Source organism: Puma concolor, chromosome E3 (genome assembly GCF_028749965.1).
Source record: "Puma concolor isolate L17-30 chromosome E3, mPumCon1.1.hap2, whole genome shotgun sequence".
In the NCBI taxonomy this organism is placed as follows: Eukaryota; Metazoa; Chordata; class Mammalia; order Carnivora; family Felidae; genus Puma; species Puma concolor.
In genome coordinates, this window is record NC_141682.1 from 5473511 (window position 1) to 5495272 (window position 21762).

At 40.3% G+C, this 21762-nt stretch overlaps 1 protein-coding gene across 3 annotated transcripts in view; it reads right to left on the bottom strand.

Annotated features, from left to right (window-relative positions):
* USP42 (ubiquitin specific peptidase 42) overlaps positions 1 to 21762 on the bottom strand; it is a 73206-nt gene that overhangs the window by 26096 nt on the left and 25348 nt on the right. For 2 of the 3 annotated variants that reach the window (XM_086691868.1, XM_086691866.1), the window contains exons 2-3: positions 19376 to 19625; positions 16386 to 16586 (exon numbers count right to left, since the gene is read on the bottom strand). In XM_086691868.1, coding sequence (XP_086547994.1) covers positions 16386 to 16586; positions 19376 to 19616 — 442 coding nt within the window. In that variant the 5' untranslated portion in view covers positions 19617 to 19625. Of the gene's footprint in view, positions 1 to 16385; positions 16587 to 19375; positions 19626 to 21171; positions 21730 to 21762 lie in introns of those variants that run through there. The other variant, XM_086691867.1, reaches the window with a different exon arrangement.

The window sequence follows — 21762 nt, forward strand, 5'->3', positions numbered from 1 at the left end:
GAGTGCCTGAGGCACACAGTAGGGAGGTTAGCTGCTCATCACAGAGCATGTCCAAGAAAGAGAGTGTTCACAGAGAGACCCCCTTGGGAACAAAGACACTGGCCACCAGCATTTCCTTCCCTCTGCCCTGCAGTGTAAACAAGGAGCCACCTGTGGGAACCAGGACAGCACCAACACTCACTACCTAACATGCTGACGCTAAGCCCTCCCCGCCCCCCCCCCCCCATGCTCTGGAAGAACCTCCCTTCCCAGTCACACTTGCCACAGTCCCAGTGCAGCAGGTCCCTCCCCCAGAAGACCAAACTAAACCCCTGCTAACCTCCATCCCCCCAGCCAGGAGTTTTTCAAGGCCTCAGTTTTGGGTGGCAGCAGCAACAGGTCTCATTTTACAAGCAGATCAGGGCACACCCAGTTAAAACTCATCACATTCAGGCCAGGGACCAAACACTGCCCACAACAGGCAAAGAGAGCCTCTGCAGACAATCAGCCTGAAAGGTAAAGTGGCCAGAATACAACAGCAGAGCACACGCAGCTCACGGTGGAGACATTCCTGGCAGCGCCAGGCCTTGGGGAACAGGAGATACTACACTGCGGGGCACTATGTGACCTCTCCATAAAGTCATTACCCTCAAAAACCAGGAACCATAGGTCACTTTCCTAACACACAGAAACAAGCACAGGGACTTAGACAAAATGAGAAGACAGAGGAATTTGCCCCAAATGAAAGAACAGGAAGGCCATGGCCAGAGATCTGAGTGGAACAGTTTTAAGAAACACAGCTGACGGAGAATTTAAAGCAATGATCATAAGGATACTAGCTGGACTTGAGAAAAGAGTGGAGGACATCAGTGAGACCATTAACAGAGATAAGGAATAACATAGCAGAGATAAAGGGCTCAATAAATGAAATGAGAAACATGCTTGATGGAATAAACAGCAGGTTGGAAGAAGCAGAAGAACAAATTAATGGCCTAAAAGAGTAATGGAAAGTTATCAAGCTGAACAAAAGAGAGAAAAAAGAATGATGCAAAACAAGAATAGGCTTAGGGAATTCAGTGACTCCATCAAACATAACATTCATATTGGGATCCCAGAAGAAGAGAAAAAAAGAGGCTGAGAATTTATTTGAAGAAATAATAGCTGACAACTTCCTTAATCTGGGGAAGGAAACAGATATCTTGATCCAGGAGGCACAGAGAACCCCCGACAAAATCAACAAAAGTAGATCCACACCAAGACGTATTGTAATGGCAAAATATAATGATAAAAAAAATATTAAAAGCAGCAAGACAAATGAAGGCTGTTACATACAAAGGAAACCCTGTAAGGCTACCAGCGGATTTTTCAGTAGAAACTTTCCAAGCCGGAAAGCAGTGGCATAATATATTTAAAGTGCTGAATGGGAAAAACCTGCAGCCAAAAATACTCTATCTAGCAAGGCTACCATTCAGCATAGGAGAGAGAAAGAGTTTCCCAGACAAACAAAAACTAAAGAAGTTAGTGGCCACTAAAACAGCCCTGCACGAAGTATTAAAGGTGACTCTTTGAGTGGAAAGGAAAGACCAAAAATGACAATATGAAGGTAGGAAGCACAAAAACAGTAAAAATGAATATTTCTGTAAAATATCAGTCAAGAAACTAACAACAGGATGTAAAATATGACACCATATACCTAAAATGTGAGGAAGAAAGGAGTAAAGAATAGGTTCCAACTTAAACAACCATCAAGTTAATATAGACTGCTATATGCAAAAGATGTTATACACAAACCTAATGGTAACCACGAATCAAAAACCAGTAATAAATACACAAAGAAGAAAAAGAAATCCAAATATATCACCAAAGAAAACCAGCAAACCATGAAAGAGAGAAAGACAAGAATGAATCAGAGAAAATCTTCAGAAACAACCACAAAACAAGTAGTAAAATGACAATAAATACAGTTACCAATAATTACTTTGAATATAAGTGAACTAAACACTTCAATCAAAAGACACAGGATGACAGGGTGCCTGGATGGCTCAGTCAGTTAAGTGTCCGACTTCAGCTCAGGTCATGATCTCACCGTTCATGGTTTGAGCTCTGCATCAGGCTCTGTGCTGATAGCTCCGAGCCAGGAGCCTGCTTCGGATTCTGTGTGTGTGTGTGTGTGTGTGTGTGTGTGTGTGTGTGTGTGTTTCTCTCTCTCTCTGCCCTTCCCACACTTGTGCGCACACCTGCTCACGCTAGCTCTCTCTCAAAAATAAACATTACAATAAATAAAAATAAAAATAAACAATAATAATAAAGGGGACAACCCAACAAGAAGACACTACAATTATAAATATTTATGCACCCAACATGAAAGCACCCAAATATATAAAACAGTAAATAATAAACATGAAGGAACTAATTGATAATAATACAATAACAGTAGAGGACTTTAACACCCCACTGACATCAATGGACAGATCATCTAAACAGAACATCCACAAGGAAGCAAAGGCTTCGAACGACACTGGACCAGATGGACCTAACAGGCATATTCAGAACATTCCATCCCAAAACAGCAGAATACACATTCATGTGCACATGGATCATTCTCCAGAATAGATCACACATTAGCCCACAAAACAACCCTCAACAAATTCAAGAAGATTGTAATCATACTATGAATCTTTTCTGACCAAACACTATGAAATTACAAGTCAACCACAAGAAAAAATCTGGAAAGACCACAAATACATGGATTAAAAAACATCATACTAAACAATGAATGGGTCAACCAGGAAATCAAAGACGAAATTTAAAAAGTAGAGGCACATGGGTGGCTCAGTTAAGTGTCTGACTCTTGATTTTGGTTCAGGTCATGATCCCATGTTTTGTGAAATGGAGCCTTGTGTCAGGCTCTGGGATGACAGCATGGAGCCTGTTTGGGATTCCCTTTCCACCTCTCTCTCTCTGTTCCCCTCCTACTTATGCATGTACACACATGCTCTCTCAAAATAAATAAACATTCAAAAAAGGTTTTTTTTTTTAATAAATTAAAAAGTAATGGAAACAAATGAAAATGAAAACATAGTGGTCCAAAACCTTTCAGATGTAGCAAAAGCACTTCTAAGAGGGAAGATTACAACAATACAGGCTTACCTCAAGAAGCAAAAAAAAATCCCAAATAAACAACCTAACCTTGCACCTAAAGGAGCTAGAAAAAGAACAACAAAACAAAAAACCAGCAAAAGGAAGGAAATAATATAGATTAGAACAGAAATAAATGACACACAAACTAAAAAAATAATAGAATGGGTCAGTGAAGCCAAGAGCTGGTTCTTTAAAAAAAAAAAAAAAAAAATCAATAAAATTGATAAACCTCTAGCCAGACTTTACCAAGAAAAAAAGAGAAAGGACTCAAACAAATAAAATCACAAATGAGAGTGGAGAAACAACCAGAACCACAGAAATACAGTTAAGAGAATATTATGAAAAACTATGTGCCAACAAATTGGACAACCTGGAAAAAATGGATAAATTCTTAGAAACATACAAACTATCAAAACTGAAAGAGGAAGAAACAGAAAACTTAGACCAATAACCAGCAAAGAAATTGAATCAGTAATCAAAAAGCTCCCAACAAATCAAAGTTCAGGGCCAAATGGCTTCACAGGCAAATTCTACCAAACATTTAAAGAAGAATACCTATTCTTCTCAAGCTATGCTAAAAAACAAAAAAGGAAGGAAAACTTCCAAACTTATTCCATGAAGCCAACATTACCCTGATACCAAAACCAGATAAAGACTCCACTAAAAAGAGAACCACAGGCCAAAAGCCCTCATGAACATGGGTGCAAAAATCCTCAATAAAATACTAACAAACTGAATCCAACAATACATTAAAAAAATCATTCACCATGATCAAGTGGGATTTATTTCTGGGTTGCAAAGGAGGTTCAGTATTTGCAAATTAATGTAATGCATCACATCAATTTAAAAAAACAAAACCATACGATCATTTCAACAGATGCAGGTTAAAGTACGACATCCAATTCATGATAAAACTGTCAACAAAGTAAGTTTGACATAATAAAGGCCATGTATGAAAAACTCACAGCTAGTATCATCCTCAATGGGAAAAAACTGAGAGCTTTCCCTCTATATTCAGCAACAAGACAGGGATGTCAGTCTTGCCATTGTTATCCAACACAGTACTGGAAATCCTAGCCATAGCAATCAGACATGAAACAAAATAAAACGCATCCAAACTGGTAAGAAGTAAAACCTTCAGTACTTGCAGATGACACGATACTCAATATAGAAAACCTGAAAAGACTCCACCAAAAAACTACTAGAACTGACCAATGAATTCAGTGAAGTCATAGATACAAAATCAATGTACAGAAATCTGTAGCATTACTATACACCAATAATGAACCGGCAGAAAGAAAAATTAAGAAGTCTATCCCATTTACAATTGCACCAAAAACAATGATACCTAGGAATGAACCTAACCAAAGAAGAGAAAGAGCTGCACTTTGAAAACTATAAAACACTGATGAAAGAAACAGAAGAGGACACAAAGACATGGAAAGACACTCCATGCACATGGACTGGAAAAATATTGTTAAAATGTCTATGCTACCCATAGCAATCTACACATTTAATGCAATCCCTATCAAATTTTTTTTTTAATGTTTATTTATTTTTGAGACAGAGAGAGACAGAGCATGAACGGGGGAGGGGCAGAGAGAGAGGGAGACACAGAATCGGAAACAGGCTCCAGGCTCTGAGCCATCAGCCCAGAGCCTGACGCGGGGCTCGAACTCACGGACCGCGAGATCGTGACCTGGCTGAAGTCGGACGCTTAACCGACTGCGCCACCCAGGCGCCCCAATGCAATCCCTATCAAAATACCAACAGCAATTTTCAAAGAATTAGGACAAACAATCTTAAAATTTGTATGGAACCACAAAAGACCCCAAATAGCCAAAGCAATCTTGAAAAAGAAAAGCAAAGCTGGAGGCATTACGATTCCAGACTTCAAGTTATATTACAAAGCTGTAGTGGTCAAAACAGTACGGTACCAGCACAAAAACAGATATATGGATCAATAGAACACAACAGAAAATCCAGAAATGGGGGCGCCTGGGTGGCTCGGTGGGTTAAGCGTCCGACTTCGGCTCAGGTCATGATCTCGCGGTCTGTGAGTTCGAGCCCCGCGTCGGGCTCTGTGCTGAAAGCTCAGAGCCTGGAGCCTGTTTCAGATTCTGTGTCTCCCTTTCTCTCTCTGCCCCTCCCCCCATTCATGCTCTGTCTCTCTCTGTCTCAAAAATAAATAAAACATTTAAAAAAATTTTTTTAAATAAAAATAAAAAATTAAAAAAATTAAAAAAAAAAAAAAAGAAAATCCAGAAATGAACCCACAATTACACTGTCAATTAATCTCAGACAAAGCAGAAAAGAATATCCAATTGGAAAAAGTGTCTTCAACAAGTGGTACTGGGAAAACTGTCAGTAACATGCAAAAGAATGAAACTGGGCCACTTTCTTACACCAACACAAAACCAAATTCAAAATGGACTAAAGACCTAAATATGAGACCTGAAACCATAAAAATCCTAGAAGAGAGCACAGTAAGTAACCTCTCTGACATCAGTCATAGCAACAGCTTTCTAGACATGTCTCCTGAGGCAAGGGAAACAAAAGCAAAAAGAAACTATTGGGACTTCATCAAAATAAAAAGCTTCTGCCCAGCGAAGGAAACAATCAACAAAATTAAAAGGCAGCCCATGGAATAGAAGATATTTGCAAATGACATATCCGATTAAGGGATAGAATCCAAAATATATGAAGAACTTGTAAAACTCAACACCCAAAAAACAACTACTCTAATTAAAAGATGGGCAGAAGGTATGAACAGACATTTCTCCAATACAACATCCAGATGGCCAACAGACACGTGAAAAGATGCTCGTGACCACTCATCGTCAGGGAAATGCAAATCAAAACCATAATGAGTTACCACCTCACACCTGTCAGAATGGCTAAAATCAACAACACAAGAAACAACAGTGTTGGCAAGGATGCAGAGAAAAAGGAACCCTTGTGTACTGTCGATGGAATGCAAACTGGTGCATCCACTCTAGGAAAGAGTATGGAGCATCCTCAAAAAGTTAAAAATAGAACTACCCTACAATCCAGCAATTGCACTACTGGGTATTTACCCAAAGAATACAGAAGCACTAATTCATGTGTAATGCATCCCTATGTTCACAACAGCATTATTTACAATAACCAAGATATGGAAGCAGCCCAAGTGTCCACTGATTGATGAGCGGATAAAGAAGATGGAATATATACCCACAATGGAATATTAAGTCAGAAAAGGAATGAATTTTTGTCATTTGACATGACATGAACGTACTTAGAGAGCGTAACGCGAAGCATAAAAAGTCAGTCAGGGGTGCCTGGGTGGCTCAGTTGGTTAAGCGTCCGGACTCCTGATTTCAACTCAGGTCACAATCTTGTGGTTTGTGGGATCAATCCCCGCATCAGGCCCTACTTAGAGCACAGAGCCTGAGTGAGATTCTCTCTCTCTCTCTCTGCCCCTCCCCTGCTTGTGCACATGTGAAATCTCACTCTCTCAAGATAAACACTAAAAGTCAGAGAAAAACAAATACATGATTTCACTCACGTGTAATTTCAGAAACCAAACAAGCAAAGGGAAAAAAAGGGAGAGAGATAAACCAAGAAACACTCTTAACTACAGAGAACAAACTGATGGTTACCAGAGGGGAGGTGAGTAGGGGGATGGGTGAAATAGTTATGATGAGGACTGGGAGATTAAATAAAAACTTTTAAAAATAATAATACTAACTCCAATGACCAAATGGAGTTTATTCCAGGGATATAAAGACAACTGAATACTGAAATTGGAACATCTACCAGTATAATCTACCATATTAACAGGCTAAAGAAGAAATATCACATGATCACATCAATCTGATATAGAAAAAGCATTTGACAAAAATCAACACTTACTCATGATAGAAAGCAGAAAGCAGAAAAACAGAAATAGAACTTCTTTAACTTAATAAAGAGCATATACCATAAAACCTACCGCTAATATCAAACTAACTGCTCTTCTTTCTAATAACAAACAAGGCAAGGATGTCCACTCTCATTCTTACTCAACATAGTGCTGGAATTGTAGCCAGTGAAATAAGACAAGAAAAGGAAATAAAACGCATACCAATCAGTAAGGAATGACTAAAACTGTCCACACTTGCCTATAACAGGACTAATAGAAAAATCCAAGGAGTCTAAAAAAAAAAAAATGCCTAGAACTAATAAGTGAGTTTGGCAAGATCACAGAATAGAAGATTAACATACAAAAATAAAATGTATCTTTATATACCAGCAATTAACATGTGGACACCAAAACTAAAAATATAATGCCACTTACAATCCCTCAAAAAATATTCAGGTGTAGATCTAACAAAATAAGACAAAACATGCTGAAACTACACAACAGGGATGAAAGTAAAGAAGATTTAAATAAATGGAGAAACATACCATATTCACAGATGGAAAATGTCAACCTAAGTAAAGATGTCAACTCTCTCCAAACTGAGATTCAGCTTTAACACAGCTCCTATCAAAATCTCAGCAAGATTTTTTTGTAGGTATAGACACTATTATTCTATAATTTACATGGAAAGACAAAACACCAAGAATAGCTAAAAAAGTTTTGAAAGAGAATAAGTGAGTGGAATCATCCTATCTGATATCAAGACTTATGACATAGCTACTGTATGGAGGGACAGACATATACTTCAAGAGAACAGAATAGGAAACCCAGAAACAGACCCACACAAATACGCCCAAGTGATTTTTTACAAAGATGTGAAAGCAATTCAACAGAGAGAAGACAGCCTTTTCAACAAATGGTGCTGGACTAACAGACATTTATAGACAAACAACTAACTTCACCCAAACCTCACATTATACAAAAATTAACTTAAATGGATTACACACCTAAAGTGTAAAAGTATAAAATTTTTAGAAAAAAAAAAAAACAAAAACAAACCAGGAGACAATCTTTAGGATCAAGAACTAGGCAAATACACTTTTAACTAAACTTAAACTAGGGGCGCCTGGATGGCTAGGTTGGTTAAGCATCCGACTCTTGATTTTGGCTCAGGTCACAGTCTCACCATTCAGGGGTTTGAGCCCTGCATCAGGCTCTCTCTGCCCCTCCTGTGCTCACTCAGTCTCTCTCTCTCTCTCTGCCCCTCCTGTGTGCGCTCTCTCAAAAATAAACTAAAAAACAAACAAAAAACCATAAACTAAACCAAAAGCATAATCCATGAAAGGTAAGATCAGATTTCACTAAAATTAAAAACTTTTGTTCTGTGAAAAACCTTGTTAAGGGGATGAAAAGACAGGCCTCAGACTAGAAGAAACTATTTGGAACCTGTATATCCAAAGCCTGGTTACCTAAACTATAGAAAGAACTCTCAAAACTCAACAGAATAAAAACAAAGACTGCAATAGAGAATAAGCAAATGATAGCAAAGAGATACTTCACCAAAGAGGACATACAGATGGCATATAAACGCATGGAAACAAGTTCAAGACCTTTAGGCATTAGGAAAATACAAATTAAAACCACAAGATACCATTATATACTTATCAGTATGGCTAAAATGAAAAACAGTGACAACACCAAATGCTGGCAAAAACGCAGAGAAACCACTGGAGCGTCTGGGCGGTCCAGTTGGTTTAAGGGTCAGGGTCTTGATTTTGGCTCAGGTCATGATCTCACGGTTCAGGAGATCAAGCTTTGCGCCAGGCTCTGTGCGGACAGCACGAAAACTGCTTGGGATTCTCTCTCTCCCGTTCTCTCTCAAAATAAATAAATTTAGGGGCGCCTGGGTGGCTCAGTCGGTTAAGCGTCCGACTTCGGCTCAGGTCACGATCTCGCGGTCCGTGAGTTCGAGCCCCGCGTCGGGCTCTGTGCTGACAGCTCAGAGCCTGGAGCCTGTTTCACATTCTGTGTCTCCCTCTCTCTCTGACCCTCCCCCGTTCATGCTCTGTCTCTCTCTGTCTCAAAAATAAATAAATGTGAAAAAAAATTTTAAATAAATAAATTTAAATAAACAAACTTGTTTTTTCTTTTAAATGCAGAGAAACTGGAAGTCTCACCCATTGCTGGTAGGATTGTAAAAATGGTCAGCCACTCTGAAAAACTGGCAGTTTCTTATAAAATCAAACACGCGCCTACCATATGAGCGAGTGAGTGCAGTCCTGGGCATTTACTCCAGAGAAACAGACATGTTCACACGCATGTTGTATGCTCTAATGCTTACAGCAGCTCTATTCACAGTATCCCCAAACCGGACATAAGCCAGATGTCCTTTTATGGATGAGTGGTTAAAACAAGCCATGCTATGTCCACACCATAGACTACTACTCAACAATAAAATAAATACAATTTTAAAAACCCACACACAAATTATTAATACAACCTAAATGAATCTTCAGAGAATTATGCTGACTGAAAAGCCAATCCCAAAATGTTATATACTGCATAACTCAATATGTATATATATGACATTCTTGAAATGACAAAATTATAGAAATGAAAAATAGTTTAGTGGCTTCCAGGGGTTAAAGGAGGAGGTCGGGGCACAAGGAAAGTGGGCTTGGCTACAAAAGGGGAATATGACAGATTCTGTAATGATGGAAATGTTCTGTATCCTGACTGTATCGACGTCAATACCCTGGTTGAGATCCTGAAATAATAGTGTTACTACTGGGTAAACTGGGAAAGGTACATGAGATGTCTTTGTGTTATTTCTCACAACTGCATGCGAATCTACACTAAGGTTAGCTTTAAAAAGGCAAAATAATGACATTTCAGACTGAGAACGAAACCAATTACAGCAAAAAGCATAGTTCATCACTAGCAAGCAAAGTTAGGGAAGTCCTTTGGTCCTAAGGAAAAATACCAGATGGGAATCTACATCTACGTAAAGGAACAAAAGCAGTGGATATGGTAACTGAACAGGTAAGCATAGAAGATTTCTAAACAACCCTTAACTATTTAAAGCAAAACCTTTATAATTTATTTAAGGCAAAAATAACACAATATGTTGTCTGATTACAAGGCAGGTAGAACTAAAATGAACGACAACAAGAGCACAAATGCCAGGAGTGGGAAGATGAAAAGCGCATCGTCACAAAGCCCTTACCACACACAAGCGAAACATCAGTTGAAGGTAAACTGTGATCGTTTAAAGATGCACGCCAAACCCTAAAGCAACCACTAAAAGTAGAAAACAAAGTTACAGAAAACATGCCAATAAAAGAGATTAAATATCACATCATAAATAAATATCATAAAATTACTTATTCCGGGGCACCTGGGTGGCTTAGTCAGTTAAGCGTCCGACTTCGGCTCAGGGCATGATCTCGTGGCTCATGAGTTCAAGCCCCGCATCAGGCTCTGTGCTGACAGCTCAGAGCCTGGAGCCTGCTTCAGATGCTGTGTTGCCCTCTCCCTCGGCCCCTCCTCTGTTCCCCCTCTCTCTCTCTCTCTCTCTCAAAAATAAGTAAAACATTAAAAAGAATTTTTTAAAAATCATAAAATTACTCATTCCAAAAGAAGGCAGAAAAAGATGAAAAAGAGGACAAGGAATAAATGGAACTAATAGAAAACAAATGACAAGATGGTAAAATAAACCCACCCGTATTAATAATCTCATTAAATACCAATGGCTTATACCCCAAAACAAAACATGGAGACTGTAAGAAAAAAATTACCTGATAGGTTATTTATACAAGAAATCCACTTTAAGTATAAACACAAGTAGGTTAAATGTAAAAACATGGAAAAAGATATACCATGCAAACATCAATCATAAAAAAACTGGAGAGGCTCTATTTACATCAAAGTAGATTTCAGAACAAAGCATATTATTTGGGATAAAGAGGGTAATTTCATAAATTATAAATAAGTCACTTCACCAAGAGGTCATAATAATCTTAGGTGAGTGACAGAGCTCCAAACAGCTCCATAAGGCAAAATTAATAAAACAGGGAAAAAAACCAAATTCACAAATGTATTTCATTTCAATAGATCTCTCTCAAAATGTGATAGCATGAGTAGAAAAGCAGTGAGGACATAGAAGACAGCTTCAACAACATTATCAAATAACTGACCATAATCAGCATTTATAGAAACAAGACAACACAGACACTACACATCCTTATTAAGTAAATAATAATTATTAAGTGATGTGGGACAGTCACCAAGCTAGACCACGCTCTGGCACATAAAACAAACCTCAAGTTTAAAAAGATTCAAACAATAAAAAGTACACTCTGACCACAACAGAATTAAATCAGCTATCAGTAACAGGACAATTTCTGGAAAATCCTCAAACATTTGGCAACTCAACAACACACCTCTAAATAACCGCAAGGGCAATTAGAAAGTACGTTGACCGGAATAAATGTGAATACGTGAAATACTGAAATGTCTGGGATACAACTAAAGCAGTACTTAAAGGGAAATTTATAGCACTCAAAAGACTGGAAAAGATCTCAAATTAAATGACCTAAGCTTCCCCTTTAAGAAACTAGAATTGAGCGCATTAAATCCAGAGTGGGCAAGAGAAAAGGAATAATAAAAATAGTAATGAACATCAATGATACAGAAAACAAAATAACAATGAAACCAAGAGCTGGTTTTCTGAGAAGATCAGTAATAAGATGACTAAAACTCTAGTCAGATTGATCAGGAAAAAAGGAGGGGAGTCATGCACATCAGGAATAAGAGAAAGAAAATCACTATAGATCCTTAAAAAATTAAAAAAGGATAACAGAACATTATGAACAAGTTTATGCCGACACATTCAACAAGACAAATTCCTTGAGAGACACAAACTAATCAAAGCTCCCTGATGAAAAAAAAAAAGATAACCTGAAGAGGCCTCTATCTATTAAAGACCTTAAATATGTAGTTAAAAACCTACCCGTGAGAAAACTCCAAGGCCCAAACATGTAAGAAATAACCCCAATTCTACACAAATTCTTCTAGGAAACAGAAGAAAATAATCCCAACATATTTCATAATGCCACCGTTACCCTGATGCCAAAGTCAGACAAAAGCATAAGAAACCATAGATTAATATTCATCATGAACACAAAAGTTAAAAAATGTGTAGGGGCGCCTGGGTGGCTCAGTGGGTTAAGCGTCCGACTTCGGCTCAGGTCATGATCTCGTGGTCCGTGAGTTCAAGCCCCAAGTCGGGCTCTGTGCTGATAGCTCAGAGCCTGGAGCCTGTTTCAGATCCTGTGTCTCCCTCTCTCTCTGACCCTCCCCCGTTCATGTTCTGTCTCTCCCTGTCTGAAAAATAAACGTTAAAAAAATTAAAAAAAAAAAAATGTGTAGCAAATCCAATGATACATGGAAATCATAAGACATCATGACCAAGCTGGGCTCATCTCGGGAATGCAAATTTGGCTTAACATTCAAGTACAACATTCAGCCTCAGCATGATCAGACTCTACAGCTAACAGCATACGTAAAAGCCAGAGACTAAAATAAAACGCCTTCCCCCTAAAGTGAAGCAGGAGACATCTACGTCCACCACATCCATTCAACACTGTAAAGGAGGTGCTGGCCAGGGCACCACAGCAAGAAACAGCAAGCAGACCGGACATGCAGAAATAAAATTGTCCTCATTCATAGATCACACGATCGTCTCTACATAAAATCTCAAGAAACCTTTAAAACACACACACACACACACACACACACACACACACACACACACACAGTTACTAGAATTAATAAATTTACCACAGTCGCAAGACCTAAGATCAATATCCAAAAGTCACTGGCATTTTTATATTCTAGGAACAAACAATCAGAAATCGAAATTCAAAAAATATTACCATTTATAACAGCTTCCAAAAATACGCAATACTTAGGGACAAATCTGACAAGGGATGTGCACATTGTACTTGTACACTGAGAACTAAGTGCCACTGCTAAAAACATTAAAGAAAAGCTAAGTAAACGGAGGCATATACCCTGTTCGGGGGCAGAAAACAACGCTGTATAGATGTCAGTTCACCCCAAGTTAATTCACAGATTCAACACAATACCAATCAAAATCCCAGGAAGCTCTTTTGTAGAAATTGACCAACTGAGTCCAAAATACATTTGGAAATGCCAGAGACCAAAAAATGGCTAAAACAACTTTGAAAAAGAACAAAGTTGGAAGACTTACCTGATTTTAAAACTATTAAACATCTTGCAATCCAGACACTGTGGTGGTGTTGAGATAGAACAGTGGATCAGTGTAACAGAACAGAGTCCAGAAATAGATCCGTATGGTCAATTGATTTTTCACAAAGAAGCAAAGACAATTCAGTGAAGACAGAACTATCTCTTGAACAAAGAGTACAGGAACAACTGGATATCCATACTGAAAACCAGGACCTTCAATCCATTCTCCACACCACAAACAGAAATTAACTCAAAATGGATCACTGACCAGTATAAAAGTTCAAACTATCAAATTTGTAAAAGAATACAGAGAAAACCTTTGTGACCACTGGTGAGGCAAAGACTTAATACAACACTTAGGGGCGCCTGGGTGGCGCAGTCGGTTGAGCGTCCGACTTCAGCCAGGTCACGATCTCGCGGTCCGGGAGTTCGAGCCCCGCATCAGGCTCTGGGCTGATGGCTCAGAGCCTGGAGCCTGTTTCCGATTCTGTGTCTCCCTCTGTCTCTGCCCCTCCCCCGTTCACGCTCTGTCTCTCTCTGTCCCAAAAATAAATAAACGTTGAAAAAAAAAAAAAAAATTAAAAAAAAAAAAATACAACACTTAAAACACGACTGATGAAAAGAAAAAGTAGAGATGTGGAATTCTTCAAAGGGCAATGTGAAGAGAACATTCTCCCCCCCCCACTGCAAGACAGTCTGCAAACTACATATCTCATAAAGGACTTGTACACAGAACATATAAAAAGCTCTCAAAACCCAACAACAAGAAAACCACCCAATTTTAAATCAAGCAAAAGCTTCAGCCAAAAAAGTATACAGATGGCAATTAGCTGTATGGAAAGGTGTTCAACATCATTAGTCATTAGGGAAGTGCAAATTAAGATCACGGTAAGGTAGTACTTGCTATGCCTATTAGAGCGGCTGATGTTGGAAAGAATGACCGTGCCAAATATTAGGCGACATACGGGACAAACTTTCATTCACTGCTAGTGGAAATGTAAGATGCCATGATCCCTGTGTGAAACAGACTGGAAGTTTATGTCCAGGTTAAGTACATACATACCATAGGACCAAGCCATTCCACTCCTACATATTTACCCAAGAGAAATGAAAACATCTCTTTCCAAAGACCTGTTTATACACGTTCACCACAGCTTAATTTGTGACAGTCCCAAATAAGAAACAACCCAAACGCCCGTCAACAGGTGGAGAGACAAAATGTGGCACATCCATACGACGAAATACTACTCAACAGTAAATACTGTTGATACATGTGACAACATGGAATAATGTTGAAATGACTGTACTAACTGAAGGAAGCCAGGCAACGTGTGAATACATGCCTCCATAATTCCACTACATGACACTCTAAAAACTACAAACCAATCTATAGTAGACAGAGAGCATATCAGTGGCTGCCTGGGCTGGAGGGGATGCGGGGCAGGAAGGGGTGGAAGGGAGTGATTTCAAAGGAGGGCTGGGAAACCTTAGGGGGTGATGAATACATTCATTATCTTAATTGTGGTGATAGTTTCATGGGAGTATGCAAACGTCAGAATGCATCAAACATATATTTTAAATATGTGCAATTTATATCAATGACACCTCAATAAAGCTAAATAAAGGTAAATGTACCTAAATACATATATAATTACGTATAATAAACAAATGTACCTGAATTACATACGTAATTATGCCTTGATATACCTAAACAAAGGAAAAACAGAAAGAAAGAGAAAACTACCAATAGCATAAAAGACAGGCACCCAATTCTGGACACCCGGAGCTTCTGAATTTTTGTGTTGGTCCTGTCTCTCACTGTCCAGGTGCCAGTGCTGGGTTTTCATCCACACCCTACTTTCATTAAGTGCAAAAGTGATGGGAAAGCTGTCTGTGGGGAACGAATTATGAACTCAGAAGGGAGAAAATGAGGGCAAACAAAACGTTCGTTCTGTAACTTAGAACCCCTTGGCATACCAAATACCTCTGGGCAGTGAGATTCTAGGTGATTTTCCTTTGGTTTATTTAAAATTTTCTGTACTTTCCAAATTCTTTACAAGTGTTATTTTGCTCTTTGGGGGGAAAACAGTTTTAAAAGAACCAGTTTAAATTCTCTATTAATTAAAGAACCATTCGAGGGGCGCCTGGGTGGCGCAGTCGGTTAAGCATCCGGCTTCAGCCAGGTCACGATCTCGCGGTCCGTGAGTTCGAGCCCCGCGTCAGGCTCTGGGCTGATGGCTCAGAGCCTGGAGCCTGTTTCCGATTCTATGTCTCCCTCTCTCTGCCCCTCCCCTGTTCATGCTCTGTCTCTCTCTGTCCCAAAAATAAATAAACGTTGAAAAAAAAAATTAAAAAAAAAAAAAAAAGAACCATTCGAAAAGAAACCAAAGGCGTTCTCACCCTGATAATTAATGAACAGCACCTGAACACACACAAATCTCAGTATTACTGTAGATCAAAGAACAGGGAGGTTTCCCTTAAAAGGGATGAAGGATGTTTACGATATATTTACAAGGTCAAACCTCAAAAACTGGCTATGTCCTAACTTCTGAATTCCACTAGTCAACCACTGAGCTGGTTGTCACCTATTCAAGACAGATTTTAACTGATTTCCTGCCCTTCAGGTTGAAAGCTGAGCTCACATACCAAAGGGAAAGTCCTGTATGGATTTCCAGGAGGCTGGGGGCCGTAACAGGAGGTTCCTCTCCACGAAGGCTTATAAGCCTGTAACTGAATCAAGCCTTACAGTACAGGATGGAAACCGGGAGAGGCAGCATTTCTGAACTCTGCTTGTCCCGAGCTGTCGGTGGCAGACATTTATGTCACATTTTTTAGCAAGTGTAGAAAGCCAGCAGGGGGTTCAGAAATGCCAAATGCTGATAAAATATGTTTCTTTTTAAACAACTTCACAGGTCAAATTAGGTGCAAAACGCTTTTGAAGCAACCTGAGTACAGTTCTTAAGAGTCCTCCTCAATGGTTTCTAAGAGAACCAATTTCCTAGTGATGGTAGAATTCTTGGCTCAAGTCTTCACTTTCCCCGCACAGGAAAAATGGAAGTAGGCTAGCACGCCACAACACCACACAAGTAACATGACCCAGAACACTTACATGTCTTGGAGTGCTCATGTGATAGCATGTAATTGGCAAGAGGCGGCGTGTAAGTCAAACACTGCAATGCTGCATTGGCAAAACAGGTGTTGCCCAAATTCTGGAGCCCGGCTCCAACTCTGTGAGTTTGTTGCCACTTAAGACAAATTTTCTCAGATGGGAAAAGAACTTTTTGTGGAGGAGCAATGCCATCACCTAGGGCTAGAAAAACAAACAAGAAATATTTAAAAACAAAGCTTTACATGCTTCTCAAGCTAAATAAACAGCAACACATCAAACGGAATCTGATCAGGATTAGGTCACTACGAGCTAACCAGAAATACAGGGAAGAAAGGGACGTTTTAAAAGACAGATCTTAGAGGGGCGCCTGGGTGGCTCAATCCGGTAAGCATTCGACTCTTGATGTTGACTCAGGTCATGATTTCTCGGTTCGTGAGATCGAGCCCCATGTGGTGCTTGTGCTGAAAGCACAGAGCCTGCCTGGGACTCACTCTCTCTCACACACACACTCTCTCTCTCTCTCTCTCTCTCTCTCTCTCTCTCTCTCTCCCTCCCTCCCTCCCTCCCTCCCTCCGCCCCTCCTGCACACACACGTGTGCTTTCTCTTTAAGAAATAAACATTTGGGGCGCCTGGGTGGCGCAGTCGGAGATCCGTGAGTTCGAGCCCCGCGTCGGGCTCTGGGCTGATGTCTCAGAGCCTGGAGCCTGTTTCCGATTCTGTGTCTCCCTCTCTCTCTGCCCCTCCCCCGTTCATGCTCTGTCTCTCTCTGTCCCAAAAATAAATAAACGTTGAAGAAAAAAAAAAAAAGAAATAAACATTTAAAAAATAAATAAGCGAAAGATCCTTGAATGTGGGAAATCTAAATAATTTGCTTTCTTCAATAAGTAAATTGCAAGGACAAAATGGGATGTTAAAAAAAAAACTTAAAGACACTTGCCAAATGCAAAGTATAGACCTTGTCCGTTGATTTCAACAAGCCAGCTGTTACAAAAAAAGTATATGGCAATCAGAGAAATTTTAATGTTGACGGGATTTTTAATATAAAGATGGTTTATTTTTTTTTTAATTTAATGTTTATTTATTTTTGAGAGAGAGAGTGCAGAGGGGTAGAAACAGAGGGAGACACACACACACACACACACACACACACACACACACACACACACACACACACACACACACACAGAATCCGAAGGAGCTCCAGGCTCTGAGCTGTCAGCACAGAGCCCCAGGCGGGGCTCGAACCACACGAACCATGAGATCATGACCTGAGCCAAAGTCAGACACTTAACCCACTGAGCCACCCAGGCGCCCTGATGTTTTAATTTTTAGGAAATGATTATTTATGTATAACACTAAAATATGAATAGATAAAATACGAAGTCTTGGGCTCGCTTTATAATGCTGGCGAGGGGAGTAAATGGGGGAGGGTATAACTGGCTATGAATTGATAAATGTCAAAACTGACTGATCACTGCATGAGAGCCCACTATAATTACTTTTACATCTACTTAAAAGTTTGCCACCACTATACATACAAAATGCAAAGTCCACTCTCTGTAACATTTGCTGCGGATGCTTCTACTCAGTACCACCACCACCATCACTGCCCTCTTCACCAGCAATGCGCTTACAGAGTCCTTAGTAGCTGTCAAACAGTCTCGATTCTAAGACCTGGTAGTGACGTCATCCCCATCTGACCAGGAAGGAAACCGGGTCTGAACTTAGGCTGCTGGGCATCACTACTGACATTCACAAGTACGCTGTACGTGGTCTAAAAGGTTTTTGTTTTTCTATTTTCAAGGCTTATAACAAACAGATTACTAATGATAACCACGTTAAAGGAACTTAGGTGAAGCTCAAAAAACAACTTATTTAGGAAAGTTCCCCATCATCCATGCGAAGACTACTTTTTCTGAAGTTGGCCATGTCCTTGGTGCCGCCAGATGCTGAAATGCCTTCATGGAGGATTCTCCATTTTAAAAGAGAAATTAATGAGTGTGAGTGCACACAGGCTTCAGCTCAGTGGGAATGGAAAGCAAAACCAGGAAAAAAGAAAGGAGTCCCCAGAGAGTGGGGGAAGAGCTCCCAAAAGGGCATGGCAGGGTGATGGGAGGTAAGGCCTGAGGAGGAGAAAGGAGCCCCAGCAAGTAACAGGAAGCTGGAGTCAGCGAAAAGAAGTTCTGTGGGAAAGTCTTGCTGGTGAAGGTCTCTAAACTCTATGTGCAACATTCAATTACACTGTTTATTTTGTGACATAAATTTTCCTCCCACCAAACACCTTCAGCAAATCACCTCACAATATCACATTTACGATGAGGGTGCAAAAGGGCATTAAGAGCCACATTATTCTAAGCCAAACGACGATCTGAGCAGGACCGAATCTACTTTCTTTGCATTTCAAAGCTCCAAATTCACAAGTCTCAGAAGGACCCACTAAAGCGTCAATGTCTCATTTAACCCGGTGAGTTTTAACAAATGTAACATTTACATTATCTCCTCTCTTTCAAAGAACTTTCTCACCACAGATGATTTTAACTGGCAAAAAAACCCCACAAACCAAAAAACCAAAACCAAACAAACAAACACCCCATGGTTGGGTAGAGCCATTTGATAAAATGCAACCATTTTAAAAAATGTCTTTGAAATTTTAAAACACAGACATCTACTTAGGGAACTATGGTTAATTGACAAGTTAACCAAAGGCTTGCCCACCCCAAATCTCACCAAGATAAAGTTTATCCTTCAAAAAATAAGTAACAAAAGAAACTACAAATATTTTAATAATTAAACATAATCTGCGCTGTTACGATACCTAGCGAATCAGGAGCAAGCAGCACAGGAAAAGGACGCCTGTCAAATAACGTAACTGCTGGCACTCGGGTGGCAGTCTATCTTGGCAAAAGGAACCCCTCTCTGAAACTACCGACCAACGGACAGCATTTATCCAAGAGCTTCTTGGAGTGTTCCTGTCTCCAAAAAGTAGTACCTTGATCCTTCTGTGGTGACGGCTTGGATTTGTCAGGTACAGATGAACTGGAATAAACTACAGCACCAGGCACTGGTCCTAGAGAAAGCGTGTGGTTTGAGACATCATTTAACGAAGACACGGCCCCCCAGCTAGCAGAACCTGCATCCATGTCTCCAGGTGAGGCCGCCTCTGAGCTGCCAGGCGGATTCTGATAGGCTGGTGGGTCTGAGGCTTCAGAAGCTTTGTCAACTATGGTCATTGTTCAACTCTGCAAAAGACGAAACGCATACAGTTGTTTCATAAAGTGAGAAAAGGAATCTACTTTATTATGAGATCTTAGAAAATTATCCTAGCCACACTTCGTTACTGTCAAACAAGTCACCGTAATATAAAGGCAGAGGTATTTTTTAGGTCTGAAATCACTTCCTTGGGACAGTTAGCACTGTGCTCATCTAAACATGTCAGCATTTTTTAAGTATAAGCCCTTCAATGAAATATTTGATTAGATCTTGTCATTCTATTCCAAGACCTCTAAAAGTCTCACGTTTCTGTTTATAATCAGGTACCTCAATTTCCAATTCTGTATATTTACCAAGAACCTACATATTTTTTCCTTATTGCTTAAAACTAGCATGTGAAATGTGCCAATCCATTTGACTCAATTTTAATTTCATATAGAATTCATCAGGGAAAAATCTCAACTCCATGAAGAGAAAAATCTAGCTTTAATTTTGAGCTTAAAGTCCAAAATGACTTGTTTGAAACACATTTAAAAAAAAAAAAAAAGCAAGTCTCACGGCATCTGGGTGGCTCAGTGAGTTAAGCATCTGACTCTAGATTTTGGCTCAGCTCATGATCTCTCGGTTCGTGAGACTGAGCCCCGCATGGGGTTCTGGGCTGACCGCACAGAGCGTGCTTGGGATTCGGTCTTCCTCTCTCTCTGCCCCTCCCTTGCTCGCTCATTCTCTCTCTCAAAATAAATAAACTTAAAAGAAAAAAAGGAAGTCTCACATTTGAAAATTTTTTCTGAGTAGGCTCATTTATTTGGTGTATGTACACGACTTTTTTTAAGTGAAGCCCATAGCATAAAACATTACTGACATCAAACTTGAACACAAATACTTATTATAAAAGTAATTATGTTTTCTCTCTGGATCTTATTTCTCAATCCTGGGGCTACTACTAATTAAGCATTTTCTTTTTTTTTTTTTTTTTTTTTTTTTTCCAACGTTTATTTATTTTTGGGACAGAGAGAGACAGAGTATGAATGGGGGAGGGGCAGAGAGAGAGGGAGACACAGAATCGGAAACAGGCTCCAGGCTCTGAGCCATCGGCCCAGAGCCCGACGCGGGGCTCGAACTCACGGACCGCGAGATCGTGACCTGGCTGAAGTCGGACGCTTTAACCGACTGCGCCACCCAGGCGCCCCTAATTAAGCATTTTCTATGTGCTGGACACTGTGTTAATCATGAACACACATAACTTAAACTTCATAATGGACCTGACCTGTGAGAGACTGCACAGACTCCACGGGGTCTATAAAACGGAGCGACTCTGACCCAAACTAGTCAGTCCCTAGGACAAGGCACCCGGCCCAACATCCCCGGCTAGGGCTCCCTCCAGCTCTACGGACCTAGTCAACGGAGTACAGGAATGTAAACTGCCCAGGGAAACCCAATCTCGTGTGCCACTCCTCCGTAAGTACCCTTTCTCCCTGGCCTGGCCTGGCGCCCCCCACCCAGCATCTTAACACCCAGACTTGTCGCTGCCTGACCCGGGAACCTCTCCACACACTCCCCACCTTCCATTCTCACCTGCTCTCTCTGGGCTCTCCCTCGCAGTTCTTCCTCTCCTAACTCCCCTCCATCCTTCCACCTCCGGCCGGTTAACACTTCCACTTTTCAGTTTAGAATCCATCTCCTCTGGGACGTCTTCCTTGACGACATCCGTCCCCCAAGGCCGGGTCAGAAGCCCTCCCGCAGGCCCCCACGGCAGCCTGGTGCGGATTCTGCGGTAGCGCTTCCGCCCGGACTTACTCCACGGGGGCTCCACCCGTTGCTCCCCATCATGCTTGCATTTCTATCCCCTGACCTGGAACCCAGAACGTTTTCCCCACATGTGCCCAACAAACGAATGAATCCTGAGGATAGGAAGGAACCAGCGTTTGCATTTAGCACCGGTTTGTGCTCAGTGACTTGCATACACTATCTCATTCACATACTGTATCTCATTTCTACTCTGAAGCAGGAATAGCCTTTAAAACGTGTTTTAAAAAATATTCAATACAGTCAAGTTGAAGGATGATAAACATCCACATGTGTGCCACCTCAACAAATGCTGTGGTGCACAGTCTGCTCACAAGAAGGTTTAAAGAAAAGCCTCAATTCTATTTCAATTCTATTGTA